A 22,948-nucleotide genomic window follows, 5' to 3' on the forward strand; every position below is an offset into this window, starting at 1 on the left:
TAACAACGACACACTGGAGTGTTCGTGCTGCCGGCCCGGTGGAGCACTCTGCTTCCTCCTCTCCTCACAAAGAAAGAAGTGGGAAAGTGCTCGCAGGGACTGTTTTGACATGGGGGTGGGTGGGTGTGTGTGTGTGGGGGGGGGGGGGGGGGGGGGTGACTTAGCTGTTGGGTTGAATCCTGAAGACCAGGCGTTCTTGACTAACATGACTTTTCAGTTTTTACAGCAGCACCTTTAAGAAAGACTCCATTCAGCGTGGATCGGGTTGCAGGACATGGTGAAGGAGGACTCCCACTTCTGGGTCAATGGCAACAAAGTCCGTCCAGATGTCATTGACTGGAGGTCTCTGGAGGCAAACAACGCCATTGCCTCCTGGGATAAGGAGCACTCAGGACAGGACTGCGTTGCCATTGTGCCGCTGAAAAACACTGAAGCCGAGGACTGGTTGAACTCCTGGGATGATATTGTTTGTGTCGACCAACGGCACTACCTGTGCGAGACCACGGCTCTTGTTTTGCCCCAACTGACCCTCTTGGGGTCGTAGTCATCCACTTTAAATTAAGATCTTCTGATGTCTGTAAACTCCGGCATTCTCCCAGTGTACTGTGCTATGGATCCCCTGTTGTCGAGTGCAGTGCATACTTTTCACCACACAAACAGACTGACATTACTGAATGTTGTTATCCAATGAGTTGAAAAACAGACAACGCATTTCTTTGACTACACAACAAAAATATAGTAACTGTCAAGTAAGAGAAAACAATTTAATGCGTGAAATAAAATATATTTTTTCTAATGGTTAAGGTGCACCATAAGTGAGTCCACCCAGCACCACTGGTTCAATCTTTGATGATGTGTTGCATTTTAAAACCTTTTTAAAATCTACATCATAAAAGCAGGCTAATTAAAGCTGTCAAATAAAGTAGAAAGTACAATATTTCCCTCTCGAATGTGAAGTGGAAGTATAGAGAATCACATACTATAAATACTAAAGTAAAGTAGAAGCACTTCATAAATGTACTTAACTACAGGAAATGTACTTAGTTACTTTCCATCACTGTTAATAAAATCATTACGCGACCCTCCATCAGGTTTTTAAATATACCTTTGAGGGAAACTGCTCCCTCTGTCGACCGTTCTGCGTAACTGCAGCCGCCCACTCACAGCTGCTCCGCACAAACAACACAAACGCCATCTTTAGCCGACCAGCAAACTACCGAAGGAGAGTTGTGGAGCGAAACTAGGTCGGGGCCGCTCGGAAAACCAAAAACGCTTTCGAAAACCTCGCCTCGTAAGCTTCCAAGTCAGCGTCTGCGACCCTCCGGACTCGCCGTGCTGTCCTATGGTCCAATGTGTTTGATCGGTCGGCCCGCTCGTACGCAGTTTTCTTGTGTCGGTCCCGGTTGACGTTGAGTGATCGCCTTTTAACAAACAGCCGACGGAGGTGAAATACAGGTGAGAGGAGGACGGGGTCGATAAATGCCGAGATCCCAGACTACGTGTCAAACTAAATTGCTTTAAAAAAATAAAATAAATGTTTATTTATTTATTTTTATTTAAAAATGTGGTGTGGTTGTGTTGTAAACATGGTGTCTTTAAACTTCGGCCAACACCTCCACCGCATTTATGTGGGGATGAAACGTGGATCGAAAAGCACGTTTCAGCGAGCAGAAGTGAACTTTTTGGCTCTTGGATTTGACAGCGGGCAGCTGAGACGGTGGAGGAGGAGGAGGAGGAGGTGGAGGAGGTGGAGGTGTGTCCTCCTGCCTGGACGCTTTGTTTTCGTTTTCAGGCGAGCAGAGGAAACGAATCTGCTGATTCACACCAAATCTCCCTCTGCTGTCAGCCAGCTGTGGGCTTTATAAACACCACAACAACACTGCTCGATCAAGATGTTGTCCCATGCAAATAAATACCTCGGTTTACTTTTATTTTATTTTTTTTAAACAATATCTCCAATTCGATTTTTTTCCATTTTCTATATTACTCATAGTTTTTTTTTTTTTCTTTTCCCCCCAGTTTACTCTCATGCACTTCAGACAGCAGCACCAATGAGAGTGAAGGAAAAAGGGACAAAAAAAAAAAAAAAAAATCATACATATTTTGAGTGTAATAATAGCCCTATTAATAAATAAGTAATAGCCATCACTTACAAACCATGTCTGATTGAATAATTCTTAAAGCAAAAAAAAAAAATTGCTGTTAGTTTGTACAACAAAATAATAGTCAAAATCAGAGTAATTAGAGGACAATCTTTCAAAATACATGACAGTATCATATTTGCATGCATGATGAAAAGAAATCCTTCAGGTCCATTTCAAATTACTACTCACAAATAAACATCCCCAGATTTGTCAGCATCTTGACAGAGTTGATAGGAAAAGTTCAGAGGACTGTTACCTTGACAACTAATAGATAAAAATTGGTCAAGGTGGTGGATAAAACTTTGACTAAATCAAATTAAATAAAACCCTTTATCAGGGTATGTTATATTATATCGTAATATTGATCTTTATTGTGATACAGAAATAATTAGCGGAGCAATCAATGGATAAAATAACCACATTTGGACTAATCCAGTGAATTAGATCAAAGCCCAATTAGATCAAAGTGTAATACAACACCAGATTAAAAAAAAAAATACAACACAAAATAACCTTCCAACAGCAATGTCTGTTGCTCTTTGTATGTTTTCCTCCTCTAGTCAGCCAACACTTTCTGTATTGTGTTGTCCTGTCTGCTGCTGATATTTGGTGAAATGCAGAGTTTTTTGGATTTATTTTCCAATACACAACGTATCATAGCAAAGTAGCATATAGTGTTTTATCAGAGCACTTCGTAGCCCATTGATAGGCTCATAGTCCTTATTTGGTGAGATGAAGTGCTGCTGCATGAGTCTGAATTGGCCCTTTTTTGTGGCATCACAATCCCTGTTTCAGTCATCGCTGTGACCATCTCCTGGCGGTGTTAATTTTAACGCTAACACTTTGGTGTCATATACAAGTGTCATTTAATTGACGGGTACATAAGGTGACTGTATTGTACAGCTTGACAGGTAAAGTAGAGAGAGGGTTTTCATGACCTGTAGTCCTTCATTAGTTTATCGATTAGTCCTAAGAAAACTGACGAGGGGGAATTTTAAGTTGGTGGGTTTGTCATTTGCAGTCATTTGTCCAACATTTTTCGGTTCAGAAATATAAGGATTGCTGCTTTGCCCTATTTCATATTTCTGTGAAATTAATTCATTTGTATTTTTTTTTCATGTTTTTTTTGGCTTAAATGAGTCGATAAATAATGATTTAACTGATAATGAAAATATTTGCCGCTCCAGACCCATGTATTAACCTGCCAGACACGGGCTCCGAACTTGTTATTAATAGGATTAATGGGATAACATTCATTGCGGCAAGCATGTCTGGCAATTAAGAGTTGGTAAACTTGGCCCAGCCGTGTGGATTTGAACTCCTCCTCTGTTTACTCAGGATGAAACGAGGTCTCCAGGGGAATGAGCAAGAAGATGGAGGAGGCACCAGCGGGTGTCAGAAGACCCTCAAGCGGACCCGCAAGCAGAGGAGGGAGAAAGATTTGGAGGCGGAGGGAGCCTGCTGGGAGTGTCTGCCGCAGGAGATGCTGCTGCACATCTTCCAGTACCTGCCTCTGCTGGATCGGGCCTATGCTTCTCAGGTACCGCAATAATAATGTGTTGGCTGCTGCACCTAGAGGGTGGTATTGGCCAGGTAGCGTTATTTGTATGGGGACGACGGGGGGGGATTCGTCTTGATTATTCCGACGGTGCCTCGTGAGAACTTGGTGTTTTTCCATCCACCTGTTTATAAGCACATTTGAAATTTGTGGATTAAAAAAAAAATCTTGAGTGCAAATGAAGGAACTTCGAAAAGAAAGTTTTGAAATATCACACAGTTTTTACGCTTGAGGGAGGTGGAACGGTTGTGTTCATCGACAAAAGTTAATGCGACCGAGTGCAGAGAAAACAGTGAATAAGAGCGAATACGTGAGGATTTACTGAAATGTCACTCAAGCTTCCGCTCCACCTGAGAAACAAACTCCTCCAGGGGCACCTCGCTGTAATATTTGTTTCTCCATCACCGCGTTTTCCATCTCGTTTTCCTCATATTAAGTTTTAAGGTTTTAACTACGTTGTCTTATTGCGTCGCCATCTTCTGCAGTGGTCAGATTTCACCTGAGTGGAGGATTAGTGTCACCTACTGCTTAGCTCCATGAACCAACTCCTAATATATTCAGTAATGGATGGAAACACGCATATATTTTTCGTTTCTGATTTTCTAAAAATGTGGTTAAAAGGTGCAATACATTTAGATGCAAAACAATACTACTATTTATACTATCTATGCTGTTAGAAAGTAGAAATGCTTCCCTTTTTATGCCTGTTCCTGGTGTGTGTGTATCTGCTACACCTACGATGTTGCTTTTGCCACTTCTTTCATTTCACGCTCTGAGCTGACTCAGAAATCTTGTGTAATGCAGCATGTGAGGAGTCAGCTTCTCCCCACTTCTCTTTTTGGAGGTTTGTTCAGAGAGTCAGATATTCTTCTCATCTGTCACGTTAATGCGTCGGGCTTCTTCAGCGCGTCTGATTGCTTTGTACCCGATCGTTATTATGGACTGCTGAGTGAGTACAAGAAACTAATTGATTCCCACAAAATATACAAAATACTAGATTTTCAGAACAGATAGTTGTATTTATAGAAAATATTTTTCATTAGTAGATTGTCATCACAGTGTCATTCTAATTTAATAATTTAGTGAGTTATTGTAAAAAATGTCAACTGGAATCTCAACAATAAACCAGGCAGAGATGAACAGTCTTGGCATTTGTGGAGGCCACCGAGGTTAATCAAAGGTTTCTCTTCTCTCCTGTCAGTCACATTTTGTCAGCCAGCCTGTGGATTAAAAACAAGTACTTTCTGACCACTGCATGAAAAATTGACACACTATTTTCACGTAATTAAACATGTTAAAAAGCTGCGTAAATGGAGTGGTTAAGGCGCTTACAGCGTGAGCACATGCTGTCTGAGCTGTTCCTGGGTCGGGTTGAACTTTGCTGCCTGTCATTCCTCACTCTCTCTCACTCTCTCTCTCTATCTCTCTCTCTGTCTGTCAAATAAAGGGAAGAATTTAAATCCTAAAAACAATCCACTTTGCAATGATCTTCGGTTAAGTCCCGTCTGTGGTCCCTGCAGGTGTGCCGGGGCTGGAACCAGGCTTTTCACATGCCAGAACTATGGCGGTGCTTCGAGTTTGAGCTCAACCAGCCAGCCAGCTCGTACCTGAAGGCCACACACCCAGACCTCATCAAACAGATCATCAAAAGGCACTCTAAACACCTGCAGTATGTCAGCTTCAAGGTACGGTGGAGAGGAGGATGTTTTGTCGTGGCGGGAGGTTAAAGTGATGAAGTGTGAAGTGAAGTGGATTCTGATGTCCAAGGTAAAGTGTCTTCTTTCACGTGGCAGGTGGACAGCAGCAGAGAGTCTGCAGAAGCAGCGTGCGACATCCTGTCTCAGCTCGTGAACTGTTCTTTGAAAACTTTGGGGCTCATCTCCACAGCGAGGCCCAGCTTCATGGAGCTGCCCAAGGTAAGCCTCAACGACATCATTATTCCTGTGCATCTTTACTGACAGGCCGAGCATGGATGCTGGATTTTCTCGTCAGTCTCTTTGCTCCACATGCTTTGAATTCAGTTTACAATTGTAGCATTGCAAAACTTTTTTTATGGTTACAATACATTGCTGCTTCCCAGACTGGGGGAGGTGGGGCGTAGAGCCGCAGCAGCTGGATGGGGGAGAGCAGAGCCACCGATGTTGAGTAGGTGAATATGGTTCAGACGGTGACAAAGTAAAGTGCTCTGATGTTTGCAAAGCGCTCATGCACATCTCGATCTCGTTGTTAATATCCGTTGAAATTGCAACTTGCCTCATTTTATTAATATTTTATTTCAAGTTTGATTAGGGATGCCTAGTTTAAGCAAAAATACTGTTTGCTATTCGCAGGGGTATTATTTGAATTTTTCTTTCTGTTTTTTTTTCTTTTTTTTTCTTTAGGAGTTCCACACAGAACCTTTTTACAGTTGTTGTAGTCTTTGCATGTTTCTGCTGTTTTTACTATAGTAGTCAATGGTAGTTTGCAAAAAGCTTTTAGATGCATTACTGCCACCTTCTGGTGGTAGCGACCCATTACTACCAGGGGACAGGATTATTTTATCAGCCTCTGAAGTGAGGCATCGACTAAAAAGGTTCGAGAACCGCTGCAGTTTTCAAACAGGAGCCCCTCTGGCTCACCAGTATACAGCTGTGATCTTTGATTCATGTGTGAGACAGAGATGGTCTTACTGTGACCCAGCGCCTGGGGGAAGGTCCACACTTTAAGTGTCGAGTTTTCAGCAATAGATGTTGCTGTCTGCCTTTGTTTCCTTTGACAGATGAGACTCAGAGGACAGATCATATACAATGTGGTGCGGCTGCACACTTGCCTGATTTTTTTTTTTTTTTTTTTTTTAAATGATGTAAAGGTACCTCGTGGAGTCTTGATAGTAATCACTGGCGCTGTGGTCCTTTTTTCTTTGTAGCTTTGTATCCGCACAATGACGGACAAACATCCAGACAAATATCATGCTATAGACATTTCTGGTAACAGCAGAAGCTGCTCATGAATTATGTGGCAGTCGATATCTCTTAGTTGTACTAAATAAAACTGTTATTTAGGGCTACATTGTCTACAAACTGTTTCTCTGTTTTGCTCTGTTCAACAGTCTCACTTCATCTCAGCCCTGACTGTGGTTTTTGTCAACTCCAAATCTCTGTCCTCCCTGAAAATCGACGACACACCCGTGGATGACCCCTCCCTCAAAGTCCTGGTGGCAAATAACAGCAACACACTCAAACTGCTGAAAATGAGCAGCTGCCCTCATGTTTCACCTGCAGGTACAGACGGATTACAGATGACAGATAATTGGTTTGTTAATGATGAAAAATGACTCATTAATCATCGTTAAGGATTTGATTGACGAAGAACATTTATAGCTGACTTTGAGATGGTTAAAGCCTTTCGTGCGTCTCCGAGACACCGTTTTTGTCCCTCGCGCCATTTCTACAAATCGCTCCTAAACGTTGCAATAAAAAAAAAAAATCAACCGTGAGTCTCAAACCTACGGGCATATAAAATATTGCTACATCTTTCTCTCGCTCCGCCTTAAACACGCTGTGTAGATCTCCTGATTTCCTCTTGTCTCTCTGCAGGCATCCTGTGTGTGGCCGATCAGTGCCACGGCCTCAGAGAACTGGCGCTCAACTACCACCTGCTGAGTGACGAGCTTCTCATCGCCCTCTCCTCGGAGAAGCACGTCCACCTCGAGCACCTTCGCATCGACGTGGTCAGTGAGAACCCGGGCCAACAGTTCCACACCATCAAGAAGAGCAGCTGGGACGCCATGATGCGCCACTCTCCCAAATTCAATCTGGTCATGTACTTCTTTCTCTACGAGGACGAGTTCGGCCCTTTCTTCCGCGACGAAATCCCCATCACGCATCTGTACTTCGGCCGCTCCGTCAGCAAAGACGTGCTGGGCCGCGTCGGGCTCACCTGCCCGCGTCTGGTGGAGCTGGTGGTGTGCGCCAACGGGCTGCGGCCGCTGGACGAGGAGCTGATCCGCATCGCCCAACGCTGCACTCAGCTGTCTGCTATCGGCTTGGGGGAGTGCGAAGTGTCCTGCAGCGCCTTCGTGGAGTTTGTTAAGATGTGCGGAGACAGGCTGACACAGCTATCCATCATGGAGGAAGTACTGGTTCCAGACCACCGCTACGGGCTGGACGATATCCACTGGGAGGTGTCAAAGCATTTGGGTCGCGTCTGGTTCCCAGACATGATGCCTACCTGGTAGAGAGCTGGCAGAAGGGCGCAGGTGTGAAGGAGTTTTTGAGTGTGTGTGTGTGTGTGTGTGTGTGTGTGTGTGTGTGTGTGTGTGTGTGTGTGTGTGTGTGTGTGTGTGTGTGTATGCGTGTGTGTGTGTCTTTTCCAGGCACAGAATGAACCCCCTGAGTCCATGAAGAAACTACATCATGTAATATTGATTTCAGCTCCACCACACCGTTCCATGTATATGATTTTTATAGTTATATACATATTTATATATTATAAGATTCATCTGCTTTTCGCTCATAACATTTAGCGCCTTGTTCTCTTGTGCAGCGTTCACAGACTGCTTATATGTAGGGTTGCAGGAGTATTCAAAGGGTGTCTGGGCAGCGAACAGGAAATTAAGGGATGTATTTCATGTACATATACATCTGAATCTGTTCCCTGCTGATAGGATAGATGTACATTTTGCCTAATTATAAGCGGGCACTAATCCAATCCTTCTAATGCAAATCAGAAACTTCACAGTGTTGAGTTCAATTATTAAAATGGGGTAACATATTAGTGTAATAATATTCTTTGTGTGATTAAAACAAATGCCCAGTTCGTGCAGTAGATGGGGATAATCACCCTTATAAGCTACTTTGTTTGTTTATGTTCACTTGAAATCACCAAAATTTCATCCATCGTGGGAGTCTTGTGAATTTTAGTTTTTGTTTCTGACACTTTATAACCGAAATAATAAGAGATTGTAACTGTACAAGAATAAGAAACATTTCATCGTAAAAGGACAGCCACCGTATGTGTGAAGCTTGTTATAGACAGAGTGGTTGATCATGTAAATGCAGTCGGCCGGGCAGTGGCTTCGGTCTTCATGTGTCTTCTTCTCCTGCCATCCTTCAACGTGTCACGACTTAATGTCTTCGAATGTTGTTTTTTTTGAGTCACTGCTTCTCATGTAGAACTAACGGTCTCCCTCGCTGTTCTCTGTTTGATATGGACGAGGCTGAAGGCGGTGCCCCGTTCCTAACGCCAGCTATTTTTGAAGGCAGTGCTCTCAAGTGACTTTGGCCATGATAATCTTAGTCTGTATATACTGTATAAATACAAATAAATATAAATATGAGTGGTGTTTTAACATATTTTTGTGTGCAATGTATGATAGTTCTATTTCTGCCTTGCCTGACCCATATTCCTATTATACTTGTAAATATCAAAGTTATATTTAAAAATCAAATGGGAGGTAGAAATTGTAATTGTGGAGATTATATATCTGTACATGTAATGAATCCTTTTGATGCACTTTGACACAATGAAAGTCGCAAATTTAGTTTTGATGTCATAAGGGCATGAAGTTAACAGACTTTGCAGCCAAACTATTGAGATTTTAAACAGTGGTCAGCAATTACAATGTTAATTCTATGAGTCTCTCTTAGTACGTACATTTTTTTAAAAGACTTTTTATTTTATTTTCACAGCCATTTTAAAAAGAAAAGGTGGAATTGTATTATAATTAATGTCTGTCATACAACAATTACTCTCGGAAAACAAATCTGCTTGACTGCAGTTATTTCCCTTTCTGAATAACAATAGTTTACCTAAAAAAGATGTGTATGTTATGGCTGAGCAACAAGAAAACTCAATTAAAGGCTCGCCTTCTGAGTTATTAGTTAAACCAAGTTATCATATTTCCTGATTCCCAAGAATAACGATGTTAAACCCTGTTTTTCTATGTGGGGATTTAGCTCAAATTGATATGGTTATTCAATTAAGGATCAATGATTTGAATGTGAGGACAGTTATTAGGTTTCTCAGGCTCAGGCTTCATACAAAAACAAATTGGCTGGATCATAACAAGGAAAACATTTCCGTGAAGTGGCCCCTCTTTTGCATTTATACTGTATGGACGTCCCAGCTCTTTCAATGTAATGAATAAAAATGTGAAACTCATGAGGTCCTTGTGCAGCCCTGCAGACAGGACAGTGTGGCAGCTGAATGTAACTGAATGTATAAGCATATATATATATATATATTTGTGTCACTATTGTTTTGTTGCAGTGAAGCGAAAGAATAATAACTGAAAGATGTCTTAAGATGGACTTGCTGAAAGTTGACAGTGTTGCGCTGTGCAATGAAACCTGTAAATCATTATGTCCAGTTAAAAATGGATCGTTGGTTTACAGGGTCGATATTTGTCCCTTTTTGGTGTATTTTGTTTGCAAAATCTAATTAAAAAAAAAAAGTCAATATTTTGCAGAAATGTTCCTTTGCCCTGTCATAGGGACTTATCCTGTCTTCATTTTAAGTTTTCTGTTTTGGAACTCAGATCAGTGGCAGTGGACTTTATCCTTTATTGACGTACAGTACATTTTACTGTGTATCTATAAAACCATGCCATCTGTTAATATTAACTGCATTTGTATTCAGAGCTTACATGATTATTGTAATATCCGAGGATTGGTCGAGCAAGGGCTGCTGTTTCTTAATAGAGTCCAGCGAGTGCGTTGTTCTTATTTTTAGCTAAATAAAGCTGCATTGTATTGAGAAGATTTATTGGAAGGTAACTCCTTGTACTTTTCCCAAGGATATGTAATATTTGAGTAAAGTTCATAGTCACAATAAAAAATGTCAGTTTGAAAATGCTTTTTTGTGACTGAACTATAAAAAGACCCAAAACAGAGCTGTCACCATGAGTCTAATATGTTTCACATGTCTGCAGCGTGAACATTTTTAACTCGATAAACACTGAGATGACAATTTTGTCAAGGAATTAGACAAAAAACAAAAAAGCACTTACAAAGCTCAGTTTTCCTAACCGAACACATTCGTTTGGATTTAAAGTCAAGATTTATCTTCATTTCCATCTCAGGCTTTATATATTTGAGAGCTCTCTGTCAGATATGGTGCAGTGGAGTAATTAACCATAAAAAGAGATCAAATTGCAAACTTATAAAACCCTGAAAATTGAACTTCAGTTTTGATCATGTTTGTTTTAATTAAACTCAACCTGCAGTTTGGTTTCAGAAAGTTTTATGACAAAGGATGTAAAATATCTTCAGGAGCAACATGAGAGCAAAGATGTGTTCCTAGAAAGTTGCATTTGCTGGATCAAACATAAAAACCCTAAAAATAACAGAAGTTTTATGGATTTTTTAACTTCCCTGTTTTTCTTTTTTATTCTCTACAATGCTTTTATAGCCCCCTTTACCTTTTCTTCTAATTATCTGCCCTCCATTTGTCAATGTGCAAAACATCTAACATCCACTGAAACCATGTCTACAGTAAAAAAAAAAGAAAAGAAAAGTAAACATTACTCATGCTATTAGAAAAATAGACTTCTACCAAGGATACACTGAGTCATCCCGTTTTAATTTCGCCATATAAACCAGTCGAATAGTTTAGATTCTTCAAAAATCCCTGAAAGGAAATTGGAGAGAAGAGAAATTGAGTGCATGCAATACAATACGATTAATGTTATTTATACAGCACTTCACCTCCAAGCCAAGAACTTTCAGGTATAAACAGCAGTAAACATGAGGACATAAAAGCGGACACAAGTAAGAGAGGACACATTCAATTGGTAGCTCCATTAAGTGAAATCAGATAAAAGAAATAACTAGGGATGCTGTCTCAGCAAATAAAATGTTTAGGTGTTAGGATTTAAAATGACAAAAAAAACCCCGTAATATCTGTTATTGCTGATAGCTCTTCACAGTCGATGAAGTCCGATTGTTGGTGACTGATGACTATCTGCATTTTTACAGCCCTTTAATTTACAGGAACATTATTGTCATTACTTCTTCTAGACATTTGGTCGTTTAAAGGACTCTCAATATATCTGTGTGCTAATTTGGAGTCGGCTGTCAAACTTAAATTACGAGCGATGTTGCTGGAACATCACATCTGAAAGATAAGTGTGAATTTGGCAGCCTCGTCCATGAAGGCTCGTGGTTTAGATGCCGTGCAGAAATAAATGAAGATGTATTTGTCTGTCGTGTCTTTAGTTTTATAACTTAGCAGTAACAAAGTCTCACTCTCTTATTGTGATTAGTCAGATCTCCTCTTCGGACTGTGTTGGCGTACTTTATGACATCTCCGTGTCATGAATACAAGACATACGGGGATGTATCACTCATTCAATATATCAGGGGATAACTTATTCTTTATAGACATTGTATGTGCTTGTTTGACATCTGCCTGTTGTCACACATTAGTTTCACAGATCATTTCAGTTGTGTTAATAGTGCACTTGACAGCACAATTGTGCAACACTTTTTCACAAATAAGAGTGTTTAAGGTGTTTTTAAGTGCCTGACATGTCTGCTTCATAAGAAAATCTGTTTTGTGGCCATGAATAAAATAGATAGTCTGTATGATTATTGGTTATTTCCATGAATGGATTTATATTCTAATTATCCGCTAACACTGACGTGTGTGTTTTCAGTAAACACTATTCAACATGAAAATCTATATTTACCATTATTGAATCCATATGTTACTATATTAATTATAATTATGTAGCTCAAGTTGCAGGAATAATGCAGCATCAGACATCTGGGAGTATAGCACACATATATCAACATGTCTGCTCTGAAAATTTTTATGGTTGCATTAGACATTTATGACAAATATATGCCCAAAATATATTTATAGATAAAGTCCTTTAATATAATAATATATATGGCATTTAACGAACAAAATACTCAACGTGACGTCCCTTTAGAAAGAAAAAAAAAATAAACACAAAAAGGAAATTGAAGAAATTAAATAAAGATAGTAAAAAAAAAAAAAAAAAATAAAGATCATCAATTAATATCCTATAATAAAGATGATTTCATCCACATGAACCTGTTTTTTTCTTTTTGTGAGGGTAACGTACTTGATACAGTCCAGACTAATCAGGCTAAAGTTAGTCGTAAATTGTCCCAGAGAAAGGACGGATGAGTGTTGCAGACGTCCGCAGTGAGCCGATGGTGTCGCCCGTCCAGGGGGACACACCCCGTCCACGGGGGACACACCCTCCCCCCCCCCCCCCCCCCCCACCCCAGCAGCGGCAGCAGGAGGACCGGAGCCCCGCCAGCTCAGCCTCAGCCTCAGCCGGGAGGGCACACGGACACGGCGGGCGTGAGACGAGGCGACTTCTTCCTCCTAAAAAAAAACAAAACCCTCCGGTAACTCAAGCTGAAAGGAACAAACAAAAAAAAAAACCCCGTTGATTTCACCAGCTGCGTGTCCGAAGCTGCCGTGCTTGAGACGGGATGCTGGCGGTGGCAGGAGTGACGGGCAGGTGAGACTTCACCTGTTGGAGAACAGAAACAGCTGATGAGGTCAGCGTGGCTTCAACGGGCTACTGAGCTCGGGAGGCTAACGTGCTAAAGCTAACATCAGTTAGCCAACGTAGCTCATGCACGGGCAACATTTTTTTTTAATTATCAGGATTATCAGGACATGTTTAGGTCCGGGGCTTCAGTTTAAAGGTTGTTTTTACTGTCGATACGGCGCCTTATAGCAAGTTGTCAAACGCCAGCAAAATAACAAAAGTATTCCTTTTCTAGATTGAAGCTAATTGGGAGGTTAGCATGCTAATTACTTAGCTGTTTTTAAAAAAAATTTTTTTTATTAATCTAGTTATCTAACTTGTCAACATTTATTTTTAATCGTCCAGCATGATCTGAATTATCACCGCTCACAGCCAAAGATCTTCAGTTTAACGTTCATGGCTGTTTTTCGGGTCTGATAATAACTGCTTTGAAGTTACTTTGGGCAAACACTGGGAATATAATAAACCAACGATAACAGTAAAATACATTTGTTTGGGTTGACTAAAGTTTATTTATTTATTTAAATTTTTTTTTTTAAATTTATTCTGCACCAAAACACTTTATACTTCATACTGAACTGCATTCATAAGATCACATCAGAGTCTAGTTATAGTTTATCAGTGATTATCTGCGTGTCTCTGACACACACACATACATACATACATATATATATATATATATATATATATATATATCAGAGTCATTCAGACCTCAGGACCTCCTTTTACCAAATTAGGTGATGTGAGCTCTCCACTGCGACAGCTGCTGAAAGGAGCTCCTCAGTTGGTGTTGGGAGTTATGTGAGAAATGATAAAGGTTGGTCCAGCTTTGCATTACAGTTATTTGTCAGCCACACCAGGCTTTTTTTTCTCCACCGTCACGAGGTTATGACCATTTTGGGTACCGACTTCATCAAAGTTATTATGGAGACAATCAAATGAGCGAAATGGTTTGGACTCCTTTTGAGAGGTTGTTTTTTTTGTCTCTTGGTGTTGTTTGTTAATTATCTGCTCTAACTTTTACTGAAGAAAACATTACACAGAATAATAATGGCCAAACATGTGAAATTGCATATTTCTAATTGAAAAACGGGAAGATTTTACCTCCAAAATCCCCTCGAAATATTTTGCACAAGTCTTTCTACTAACTTAAATAAAACACTGTCCACATGTCCGGTGGCTACGCGCGAGTTACTTACTAATATGCGTTTCATTGTTCTCGTGCAACAGCATTGCTAATGCCCTGGCCAACGCAGCCTGTGAGCGGTGCAAGAGCGGCTTCGCCGCGACGGAGAAGATCGTCAATAGTAACGGAGAGCTGTACCACGAGCACTGTTTTGTGTGTGCCCAGTGCTTCCAGCAGTTTCCAGAGGGACTCTTCTATGAGGTAGAGCACTCGCATGTACCAGTCACTGGATTTCATTTCCCCAAGTTAACATAACGATGAGCCGTACTTTGTTCACCGTGTGCATGTGTTCTATTTATAGAATAAATATTTTGACTGTTTCTTTTCGCAGTTTGAAGGAAGGAAGTATTGTGAACATGACTTCCAGATGCTCTTCGCTCCTTGCTGCCACCAGTGTGGTGAGTATCACAACCACGCTCACAACTGGACTGAAGCAACACAGAAGAAAGAATCTCATTCGCACTTAAGGTCTTGAGGAGCGCAGCTTTGTTTTGGCTTTTGGGGATGAACTCGGCGCTATCGCCTTGCTTTATGGTCTTGGCAAGTCAGCTATATCGAGAACGTTTGCACATCATGACAATGATGAAATGCTGATTAAGCACTCAATTCAGTTACAGCTGTCACAGACACATTTGTGTTCATGCTACACTGCTGCTTCACACACATTTTCTGTTGGTCTCTCTTGAGCGCATAAATACTTTTCTTCAAATAAATGCAGTCTGCTCAGCATTTTATTTGACAGACTGTTCATTAACTTATCCCTGCTTTTGCAGCAGTGGTATTTCTACACATTCAGCCCCACCTGCCCCCAGTTTGGATGTAAACGTCCCTGATCTCCACATGTTGTTTGAGAGATCAGGCCCCAGTGTATCATCACTGATCTTTAAGTTGATTTATACTTTTATTTAAAACTCCCCACATGTGTTTAGGTCACCCAAGATGCCTTTAAGTGCATGGTGGGTGCATCTCCGAAGCTTAATTTAACCACTGCTTGACTATGTCCAGGGAGAGACAGTGATGCTCTAATTAAATTAAGTGGATGATTAAAATGCATTTGATATTGATCTTGAGTCTCTCAGAGAACGCTATAGAAAATAATGCAGTATGTTGTAGTAAAACTGGATAACGGCGTTCTCTTTAGGAACTTTCTGTACAGTAACCAAAAAATAGGATATAAAATATAATCGAGTCCCAATAAATATGGGAGAAGTCAAACTCTGACTTGACTCAAGCTGATCTCTCACGTATGGTTTCCCTCAGGGGAGTTCATCATCGGTCGTGTCATTAAGGCCATGAACAATAGTTGGCACCCTGACTGCTTCTGCTGCAATATTTGCCAGGCTGTGCTCGCAGATGTGGGGTTTGTCAAAAACGCTGGCAGGTAAGTATCCCATCTTATTACAGTCTTAATATAACACCGTGACAGCCTGCAACCAGGTGGTTGCACACGTCAAGCTGCTGACTTGACTCACTTGTGCGTTCTCACCTGTGAGGGGATTTTGAGCGGCAATGATGGAGTGTGTCACCACGTTATTTAAGGCTGCAGAATCTCTCTTGACACCCTTAAATTTTGTTCTCCTCCATTTACCTCAGGCACCTGTGTCGCCCGTGCCATAACCGAGAGAAAGCCCGTGGCCTGGGCAAGTACATCTGCCAGAAGTGCCATGCCATCATTGAGGAGCAGCCACTGATCTTTAAGAATGACCCGTATCACCCAGACCACTTCAACTGCAACAACTGTGGGTCAGTCCTATCCCTCTACACCGTTGTTGAGCTCAGAGCAGCACCCAAAATCTTCAGGATATATTCAAAGTCCACCAAAAAACACGACGTATATCACTTTGTTAAAAGTTTATGTTCCTCATCGTTTGGTATGTTTCTCTGTCTCCAGGAAGGAGTTGACGGCTGAAGCCAGGGAGCTGAAGGGAGAGCTCTTCTGTTTGCCCTGCCATGACAAGATGGGTGTCCCAATCTGTGGTGCCTGCAGGAGACCTATCGAGGGACGTGTTGTCAATGCCATGGGAAAGCAGTGGCATGTGGAGGTTGGTGAACAAGAATGAGAGAATTTATTAATAAAATACATACAATAGTACAAGTATGCTGGTTTAAAGTCAACTTTAACATGCTGCTGTTGTTTCAAGGCCTGGTTCATGACCGTGTTTACTGTGTTCGTGATTTGGTATGTGTTTGGAAAAAAAAAGAAGCCGAGGCATTTAATTGTTTTTGCTGCAGTCTGATAGAAAAGAAAACTTCAGTACGAAGGGTAATCAAAAAGTTCTGAAACTGTTCCTGTTGCGCGCAAACTGATTGCAGCACTGCAACGTGCCGGGAGCAGGAAGAAGCTATAACCCCCGCGAGCAAGTAGTCCCGAGTTACGTCAGCTCTCCAGTTAAACACATTTTTGTGTATATTACGTGCGTATTTGCAATTTCAACACAGACCTGAAACTGGAGCAGAAAGTGCTCATCAAACGTTCTTGTCAAGTTACAGGGAGCCAAGTCTCTCGAGCGGGGTGGGGGGAGTGGGGTGGGGGTGGGGGGGGTTGGAGTGAGCAACGATTGTGTTGCTGTGAGCGAGAAACTTCAGGTTGTTTGTACTGAATGTTCCCTCGGACGCCTCAGAACGTCACAGTCGAACTCTGTCGCTTGCAGTCGGACCCTGAGGGACGAACTCACAGAGCGCAACCATGCAAACGACAAAGGAAAACCCTGTGGTTTCCCTGCTGACCCGGTGCACCTGCTGCAGTCTTGGACGGCTACATTCTTCCCCTCTTGAAAGGCGGCCGGCGCTGAAAACACCTCACTCAGCTCATTGCTTAGATCTTCCGAAACATTTGATGGATCTGTGATGCAGATTTCCCGAGTTCAACACAAAACGCAACGTGTGCTCTCTGCTCATGTTCAGACGTACTCAAAAAGGCCCGCGCTTCCTCTTGCTCCGTGCTCGTCGTGGCGCTGTGCTCCATTTGTGTGGAGCAGCAGCAGTCTCTCTTTTTGATTGCCCCTCGTATACACAATTTGGACAGCATCTTTCAATTTGCCAACTTTGATCCAAATGCCTACAGAGAGGTACACAAAAGGGGCCATTAAGCACAAACACTGACAAAATCTCTGGCATGAATTCAGTGCTTCTCTGAAAATTCACACTGCAAGTTGGACGACAGTGAGAGGGGCTTCACCAGGAATACACACCGGTTAATGACAGTGGACAGATGTCATGTGGACTCGCCTTTATTGTTCATAATATATGTACGACAGCCTTTCCACAAAAGCAGAATACATATATCTGTAATGAACTTCACATTTAGTTACCATTACTTATGCACAGGAAAATGAAGTTCATTAAATAAACCAATTTGGAACCAAAACACTGTGAAAGAGCTAATTGGAGTCAGAAGAGAGATGTGAGCACTTTTTAAAAAGACTATTTCTCCGGAGGCACAGCGCAGCAGATCAAATTGTGTGTTCATCTGTCTGGAGGCGGCGGAGTTTTGTACTGTTCAAAAAGCTGAAGACTATCAACAGTGTATAGCAGTCAATTTAATGCTAAAGACGGTAATTAGCTGAAATTACTTGTGCATCTCACCACTTCAGGAATTCATGTGGCAAGCACCGGAAAAGTAGAGCTACTTAAAAACAACAACACTGCGGGCACCTCACTGGTGGATTGTTTCTCCAGCGCTGGAGGCTAAACGTGATTTCAAAACAAAACACAACAAACAATATTGGATGGCTCGAATACATTGAAAGTTTATCTGTAACTTTTAAAACATGTTCCAGGTCAAGAAATATCTTCACGTTGTGCTCACGTCACATTCACGTTTCTCACAACGATGAGAGAAGTCGTCGTCCTCTCCGTGCGAGGGAGAACCTGCTCCTCCGGTCGGCCGCCCTCCTGTTTCGCCTTGCCTTCGACCTCCAGCTTTCTCTCGGCAACACGTGTTTTTGTTTTTTGTTTACAGCATTTTGTTTGTGCCAAATGTGAGAAGCCTTTCCTCGGTCATCGGCACTACGAGAGGAAGGGGTTGGCTTACTGTGAGACGCATTATAACCAGGTAAGCAGAACAATGGCCTCGGAGGACATGACAGTCATCACATTGCAAGTCTCAGCGTCGCTAACCTGCCGTCGCTTCACCAAATACCTGAATTAGTGTTTTTCTGGATAAACACTTAATCTCCTTGTTCCTCCGTTATCAAGCTCTTCGGCGATGTGTGCTATCACTGCAACCGTGTGATTGAAGGTGATGGTGAGTATCAGTGTGATGGAGCTCATAATCAGAATGGTGTTTTCAGTAATTTACACTGTGCTGCTTGAAGATAAAGCCGTTAAATGTTCATCATTTCCTTCTTATTCTCTCCCCCCCCCCTCTCAGTTGTGTCGGCTCTCAACAAAGCCTGGTGTGTCAGTTGTTTCTCATGCTCCACCTGCAACACAAAACTCACTCTCAAGTAAGTTCTCGTGCACAGCTTCTACTTTTACTCAGCGCTCACGTACGATACTCCCAGTCGATTGTGTTCCTCTCCGTTTTCTGTAACACTCCTACTTCCAGTCCTAACACGTGTGTCTGTCACTCTCCTCCGGCAACTCTTCCCTCTTTGGCTCCTTTCCTTTCCTCCCCCCTCTCCCCCCCCCCTCACCTCCCTCTTTTCCTTCAATTTATCCTTTTACATGCTTCGCTTGCTGCATCTACGGTAACTCAGAGATAAGTTTGTAGAAATTGACCTGAGGCCGGTGTGCAAGCACTGCTATGAGCACATGCCGGAGGAGCTGAAACGCCGCCTGGCGAGACGAGAGCGCGACGCCAAAGAGCGCAAGAAAAAAGCTGCTGTCTGTCAGTAGACTTATTTACAAGTCGCCACTCCATCCGTTGGTTGGTGTTATCTCCGCCTTCCTCTTTTTCTGTGGTGTTCCTCGTTTACTCTTCAACAGCATGACTCGTCAGTGTGTCTGATTTATTTCCGATGCTGTTATTTTGTTTTACTGGCGGTTGTCCAAAACTTCTGAAGTATACGTATCTATATTAAACATTAGTTTGGCTCAGTTAATGTTTATGAGTATTACATTTAATCCTGTTGATTATTTTCTCGATGAATTGATCAGAAGAAACAAAGGCTTTGTTTTCCCCAATCAACACCCAAATATTTCTCCTTTCTTTTCCCCTCTTTGCAGGAACAAGTTTGTCGAGTTTGACATGAAGCCTGTTTGTAAAAAGTGTTATGAGAAGTTTCCTCTGGAGCTCAAGAAAAGGCTCAAGAAGCTGGCAGAGTCTTTAGGACGCAAGTGAGCTGCTTCAGGCCAAACAAGCTGGAAGTATTCCCAACATGTCTGTAATGGTAAAATATCCAGGGGAACTGCTGCATCACAACACAACAGCCGGGCATTGTACCAGCACATCTATATTAAAAAATGTAAATCTGGGATTCATTTAAAAACATAAATATATACCACTGTGGTCTTGTCATTAGCATAAACTGTTAGCAGATTTTTTTTTGTTTGTTTGTTTTGTTTTTTTGCTGCCTTTTTTATATGCAAATGTTTTTTTTGTTTTTTTGAATACATTCCTAAATTGTCCAAATTTGCTATTCTCTTCTTGGCAAGACATACGATGTTTCAGCTTATCATGCCTTCGCCAGCAGAATTATGAACTGTTATGTGAAATCCTGTGAACAGATTGTTGTTTGACATTATTTAGAACTACACCTGTGCCTTGTGTATTAAAATGCAACAGATGGTTAAAATACAACTTACAAACAGTTATGGTACCGTTACGTCTTAGTATACTGATCCAGAGTATCTATAGCAGAGTTTATTGGACCTCTCATGTTGAGCTTTCACAGTTCAGTACGAGTAATTATAAAGTAACCACTTGTGTTATTTATGAAAGGAAAAAAAAAAATAAAAAATATGTGTATGTATGTATGTATGTATATATATATACACACACATACGTACATATATATACAGTGGGGCAAAAAAGTATTTAGTCAGCCACCAATTGTGCAAGTTCTCCCACTTAAAAAGATGAGACGCCTGTAATTTTCATCATAGGTATACCTAAACTATGAGACAAAATGAGAATTTTTTTTCCCTGAAAATCACATTGTCTGATTTTTAAAGAATATATTTACAAATTATGGTGGAAAATAAGTATTTGGTCAATAACAAAAGTTCATCTCAATACTTTGTTATATACCCTTTGTTGGCAATGACAGAGGTCAAACGTTTTCTGTAAGTCTTCACAAGCTTTTCACACACTGTTGCTGGTATTTTGGCCCATTCCTCCATGCAGATCTCCTCTAGAGCAGTAATGTTTTGGGGCTGTCGCTGGGCAACACGGACTTTCAACTCCCTCCACAGATTTTCTATGGGGTTGAGATCTGGAGACTGGCTAGGCCACTCCAGGACTTTGAAATGCTTCTTACGAAGCCACTCCTTCGTTGCCCGGGCGGTGTGTTTGGGATCATTGTCATGCTGAAAGACCTAGCCACGTTTCATCTTCAATGCCCTTGCTGATGGAAGGAGGTTTTCACTCAAAATCTCACGATACATGGCCCCATTCATTCTTTCCTTTACACGGATCAGTCGTCCTGGTCCCCTTGCAGAAAAACAGCCCCAAAGCATGATGTTTCCACCCCCATGCTTCACAGTAGGTATGGTGTTCTTTGGATGCAACTCGGCATTCTTTCTCCTCCAAACACGACGAGTTGAGTTTTTACCAAAAAGTTCTATTTTGGTTTCATCTGACCATATGGCATTCTCCCAATCCTCTTCTGGATCATCCAAATGCTCTCTAGCAAACTTCAGACGGGCCTGGACATGTACTTGTACATGTGTTTAAAAAATTTCCCCTCGGGGATTAATAAAGTATATACCTACCTACCTACCTACCTACTGGCTTAAGCAGGGGGACACGTCTGGCACTGCAGGATTTGAGTCCCTGGCGGCGTAGTGTGTTACTGATGGTAGCCTTTGTTACTTTGGTCCCAGCTCTCTGCAGGTCATTCACTAGGTCCCCCCGTGTGGTTCTGGGATTTTTGTTCACTGTTCTTGTGATCATTTTGGCCCCACGGGGTGAGATCTTGCGTGGATCCCCAGATTGAGGGAGATTATCAGTGGTCTTGTATGTCTTCCATTTTCTAATAATTGCTCCCACAGTTGATTTCTTCACACCAAGCTGCTTACCTATTGCAGATTCAGTCTTCCCAGCCTGGTGCAGGTCTACAATTTTGTTTCTGGTGTCCTTTGACAGCTCTTTGGTCTTGGCCATAGTGGAGTTTGGGGTGTGACTGTTTGAGGTTGTGGACAGGTGTCTTTTATACTGATAAGTTCAAATAGGTGCCATTAATACAGGTAACGAGTGGAGGACAGAGGAGCCTCTTAAAGAAGTTACAGGTCTGTGAGAGCCAGAAATCTTGCTTGTTTGTAGGTGACCAAATACTTATTTTACCGAGGAATTTACCAATTAATTCATTAAAAATCCTACAATGTGATTTCCTGGATTCTTTCCCCCCATTCTGTCTCTCATAGTTGAAGTGTACCTATGATGAAAATTACAGGCGTCTCTCATCTTTTTAAGTGGGAGAACTTGCACAATTGGTGGCTGACTAAATACTTTTTTGCCCCACTGTATATATGTATATGTATATATATATGTGTATATATATATGTGTGTTTATATATATATATATATATATATGGTCAAATTTAGAGGTAATTTTTTTTTCAAAGAATTCCTCTGAATAAATTGGTTCCCTGATTCGGGAGAAAATATGATGTCAGAGAGTGCTACTATGAATAAGTTTAAAAAAAAAAAAAAAAAAATCCTAGTTCTAGCTTTCAGAGAAACCTGTGGGTGTTAAAATGTTTGGTCTGCTCTCTGTGTGAATGGCCCTAATGTTAATGCTGGCACGGAAAGGTCCTGCAGTTGGGTATTCTGATATCTTTTATCCAAATTACCATTTGCAACTTTCTGAGGAATAGAGTTGAAAGGAATCTAGATGAAATGAACCTTCAGCTGGGTATTTAACACGAGAGCGCTTTGATGCGAAAATAATGCTAATGAGTCAGCACATTGCTTCGGCTATTTGTAAACTGGTAAATGTGTTTAGAAAAAATATGATGTGCCACATAAAAAAAAAAAAAATTACATTTATTGGAATGAGCATTTTTATTATGGAGCAGTTTTACATAATCATTTAGCTTGTCAGAGTTTACATTTCATCAAATTGCATGCAATGGAGGATTGCAGTTTACTGCAGCACATATGCAGTTTTTAGCTTCCTGCTGAGTGATGAATAAAAGCTTCCTGAACTTACCACAGTTAATTTCAACTCACATGAAATACCACACGTACAGTATTAATGCCTGTTCAGACCCTAAAAAGAGGCAGTCCAAGAACATCGGTGATTTCCACCACAGAAACATTGGCACTATAGAAGGTTGATGTCTTTTAAACTTGCAGCATACATTCAGAAGGCACATTACACACCTCATTTTCAACATTCACAGATTTTACGATCAAGTCACAGTAAAAGTTAGAGTGCATGCAA

The 22,948-nt window shown here is 41.4% G+C and overlaps 2 protein-coding genes across 6 annotated transcripts; both read left to right on the forward strand.

The window, feature by feature from the left end:
* Positions 1 to 1,163: 1,163 nt before the first annotated feature.
* On the forward strand, positions 1,164 to 9,568 carry LOC138212939 (F-box/LRR-repeat protein 3-like). Its single transcript, XM_069173661.1, has 6 exons — positions 1,164 to 1,455; positions 3,483 to 3,684; positions 5,223 to 5,387; positions 5,496 to 5,618; positions 6,791 to 6,962; positions 7,278 to 9,568. Exons 2-6 carry the CDS (start codon positions 3,484 to 3,486, stop codon positions 7,916 to 7,918), a joined length of 1,302 nt encoding a protein of 433 aa, XP_069029762.1. The 5' UTR covers positions 1,164 to 1,455; position 3,483; the 3' UTR covers positions 7,919 to 9,568.
* Positions 9,569 to 12,905: 3,337 nt separating this feature from the next.
* Positions 12,906 to 22,559, forward strand: LOC138212944 (LIM and senescent cell antigen-like-containing domain protein 1). Of its 5 annotated transcripts, none has more exons than XM_069173673.1 (11): positions 12,906 to 13,180; positions 14,444 to 14,600; positions 14,731 to 14,797; positions 15,660 to 15,780; positions 15,993 to 16,142; positions 16,291 to 16,441; positions 18,361 to 18,453; positions 18,597 to 18,645; positions 18,772 to 18,847; positions 19,100 to 19,269; positions 19,569 to 19,660. In XM_069173673.1, the coding sequence occupies exons 1-10, from the start codon at positions 13,152 to 13,154 to the stop codon at positions 19,236 to 19,238; spliced, it is 1,032 nt and encodes a 343-aa protein (XP_069029774.1). In that variant the 5' UTR covers positions 12,906 to 13,151; the 3' UTR covers positions 19,239 to 19,269; positions 19,569 to 19,660. The 5 variants fall into 5 exon arrangements, with proteins under 5 accessions (XP_069029774.1, XP_069029775.1, XP_069029773.1 ...); XM_069173674.1 differs by having other exon boundaries at positions 19,100 to 19,230; positions 19,569 to 19,657; XM_069173672.1 differs by having other exon boundaries at positions 19,100 to 19,660.
* The last annotated feature ends 389 nt before the right edge of the window (positions 22,560 to 22,948 follow it).

Source organism: Embiotoca jacksoni, unplaced genomic scaffold (genome assembly GCF_022577435.1).
Source record: "Embiotoca jacksoni isolate LCO1_2020_lvr unplaced genomic scaffold, fEmbJac1.0.p SCAF_6, whole genome shotgun sequence".
NCBI lineage: Eukaryota > Metazoa > Chordata > Actinopteri > Embiotocidae > Embiotoca > Embiotoca jacksoni.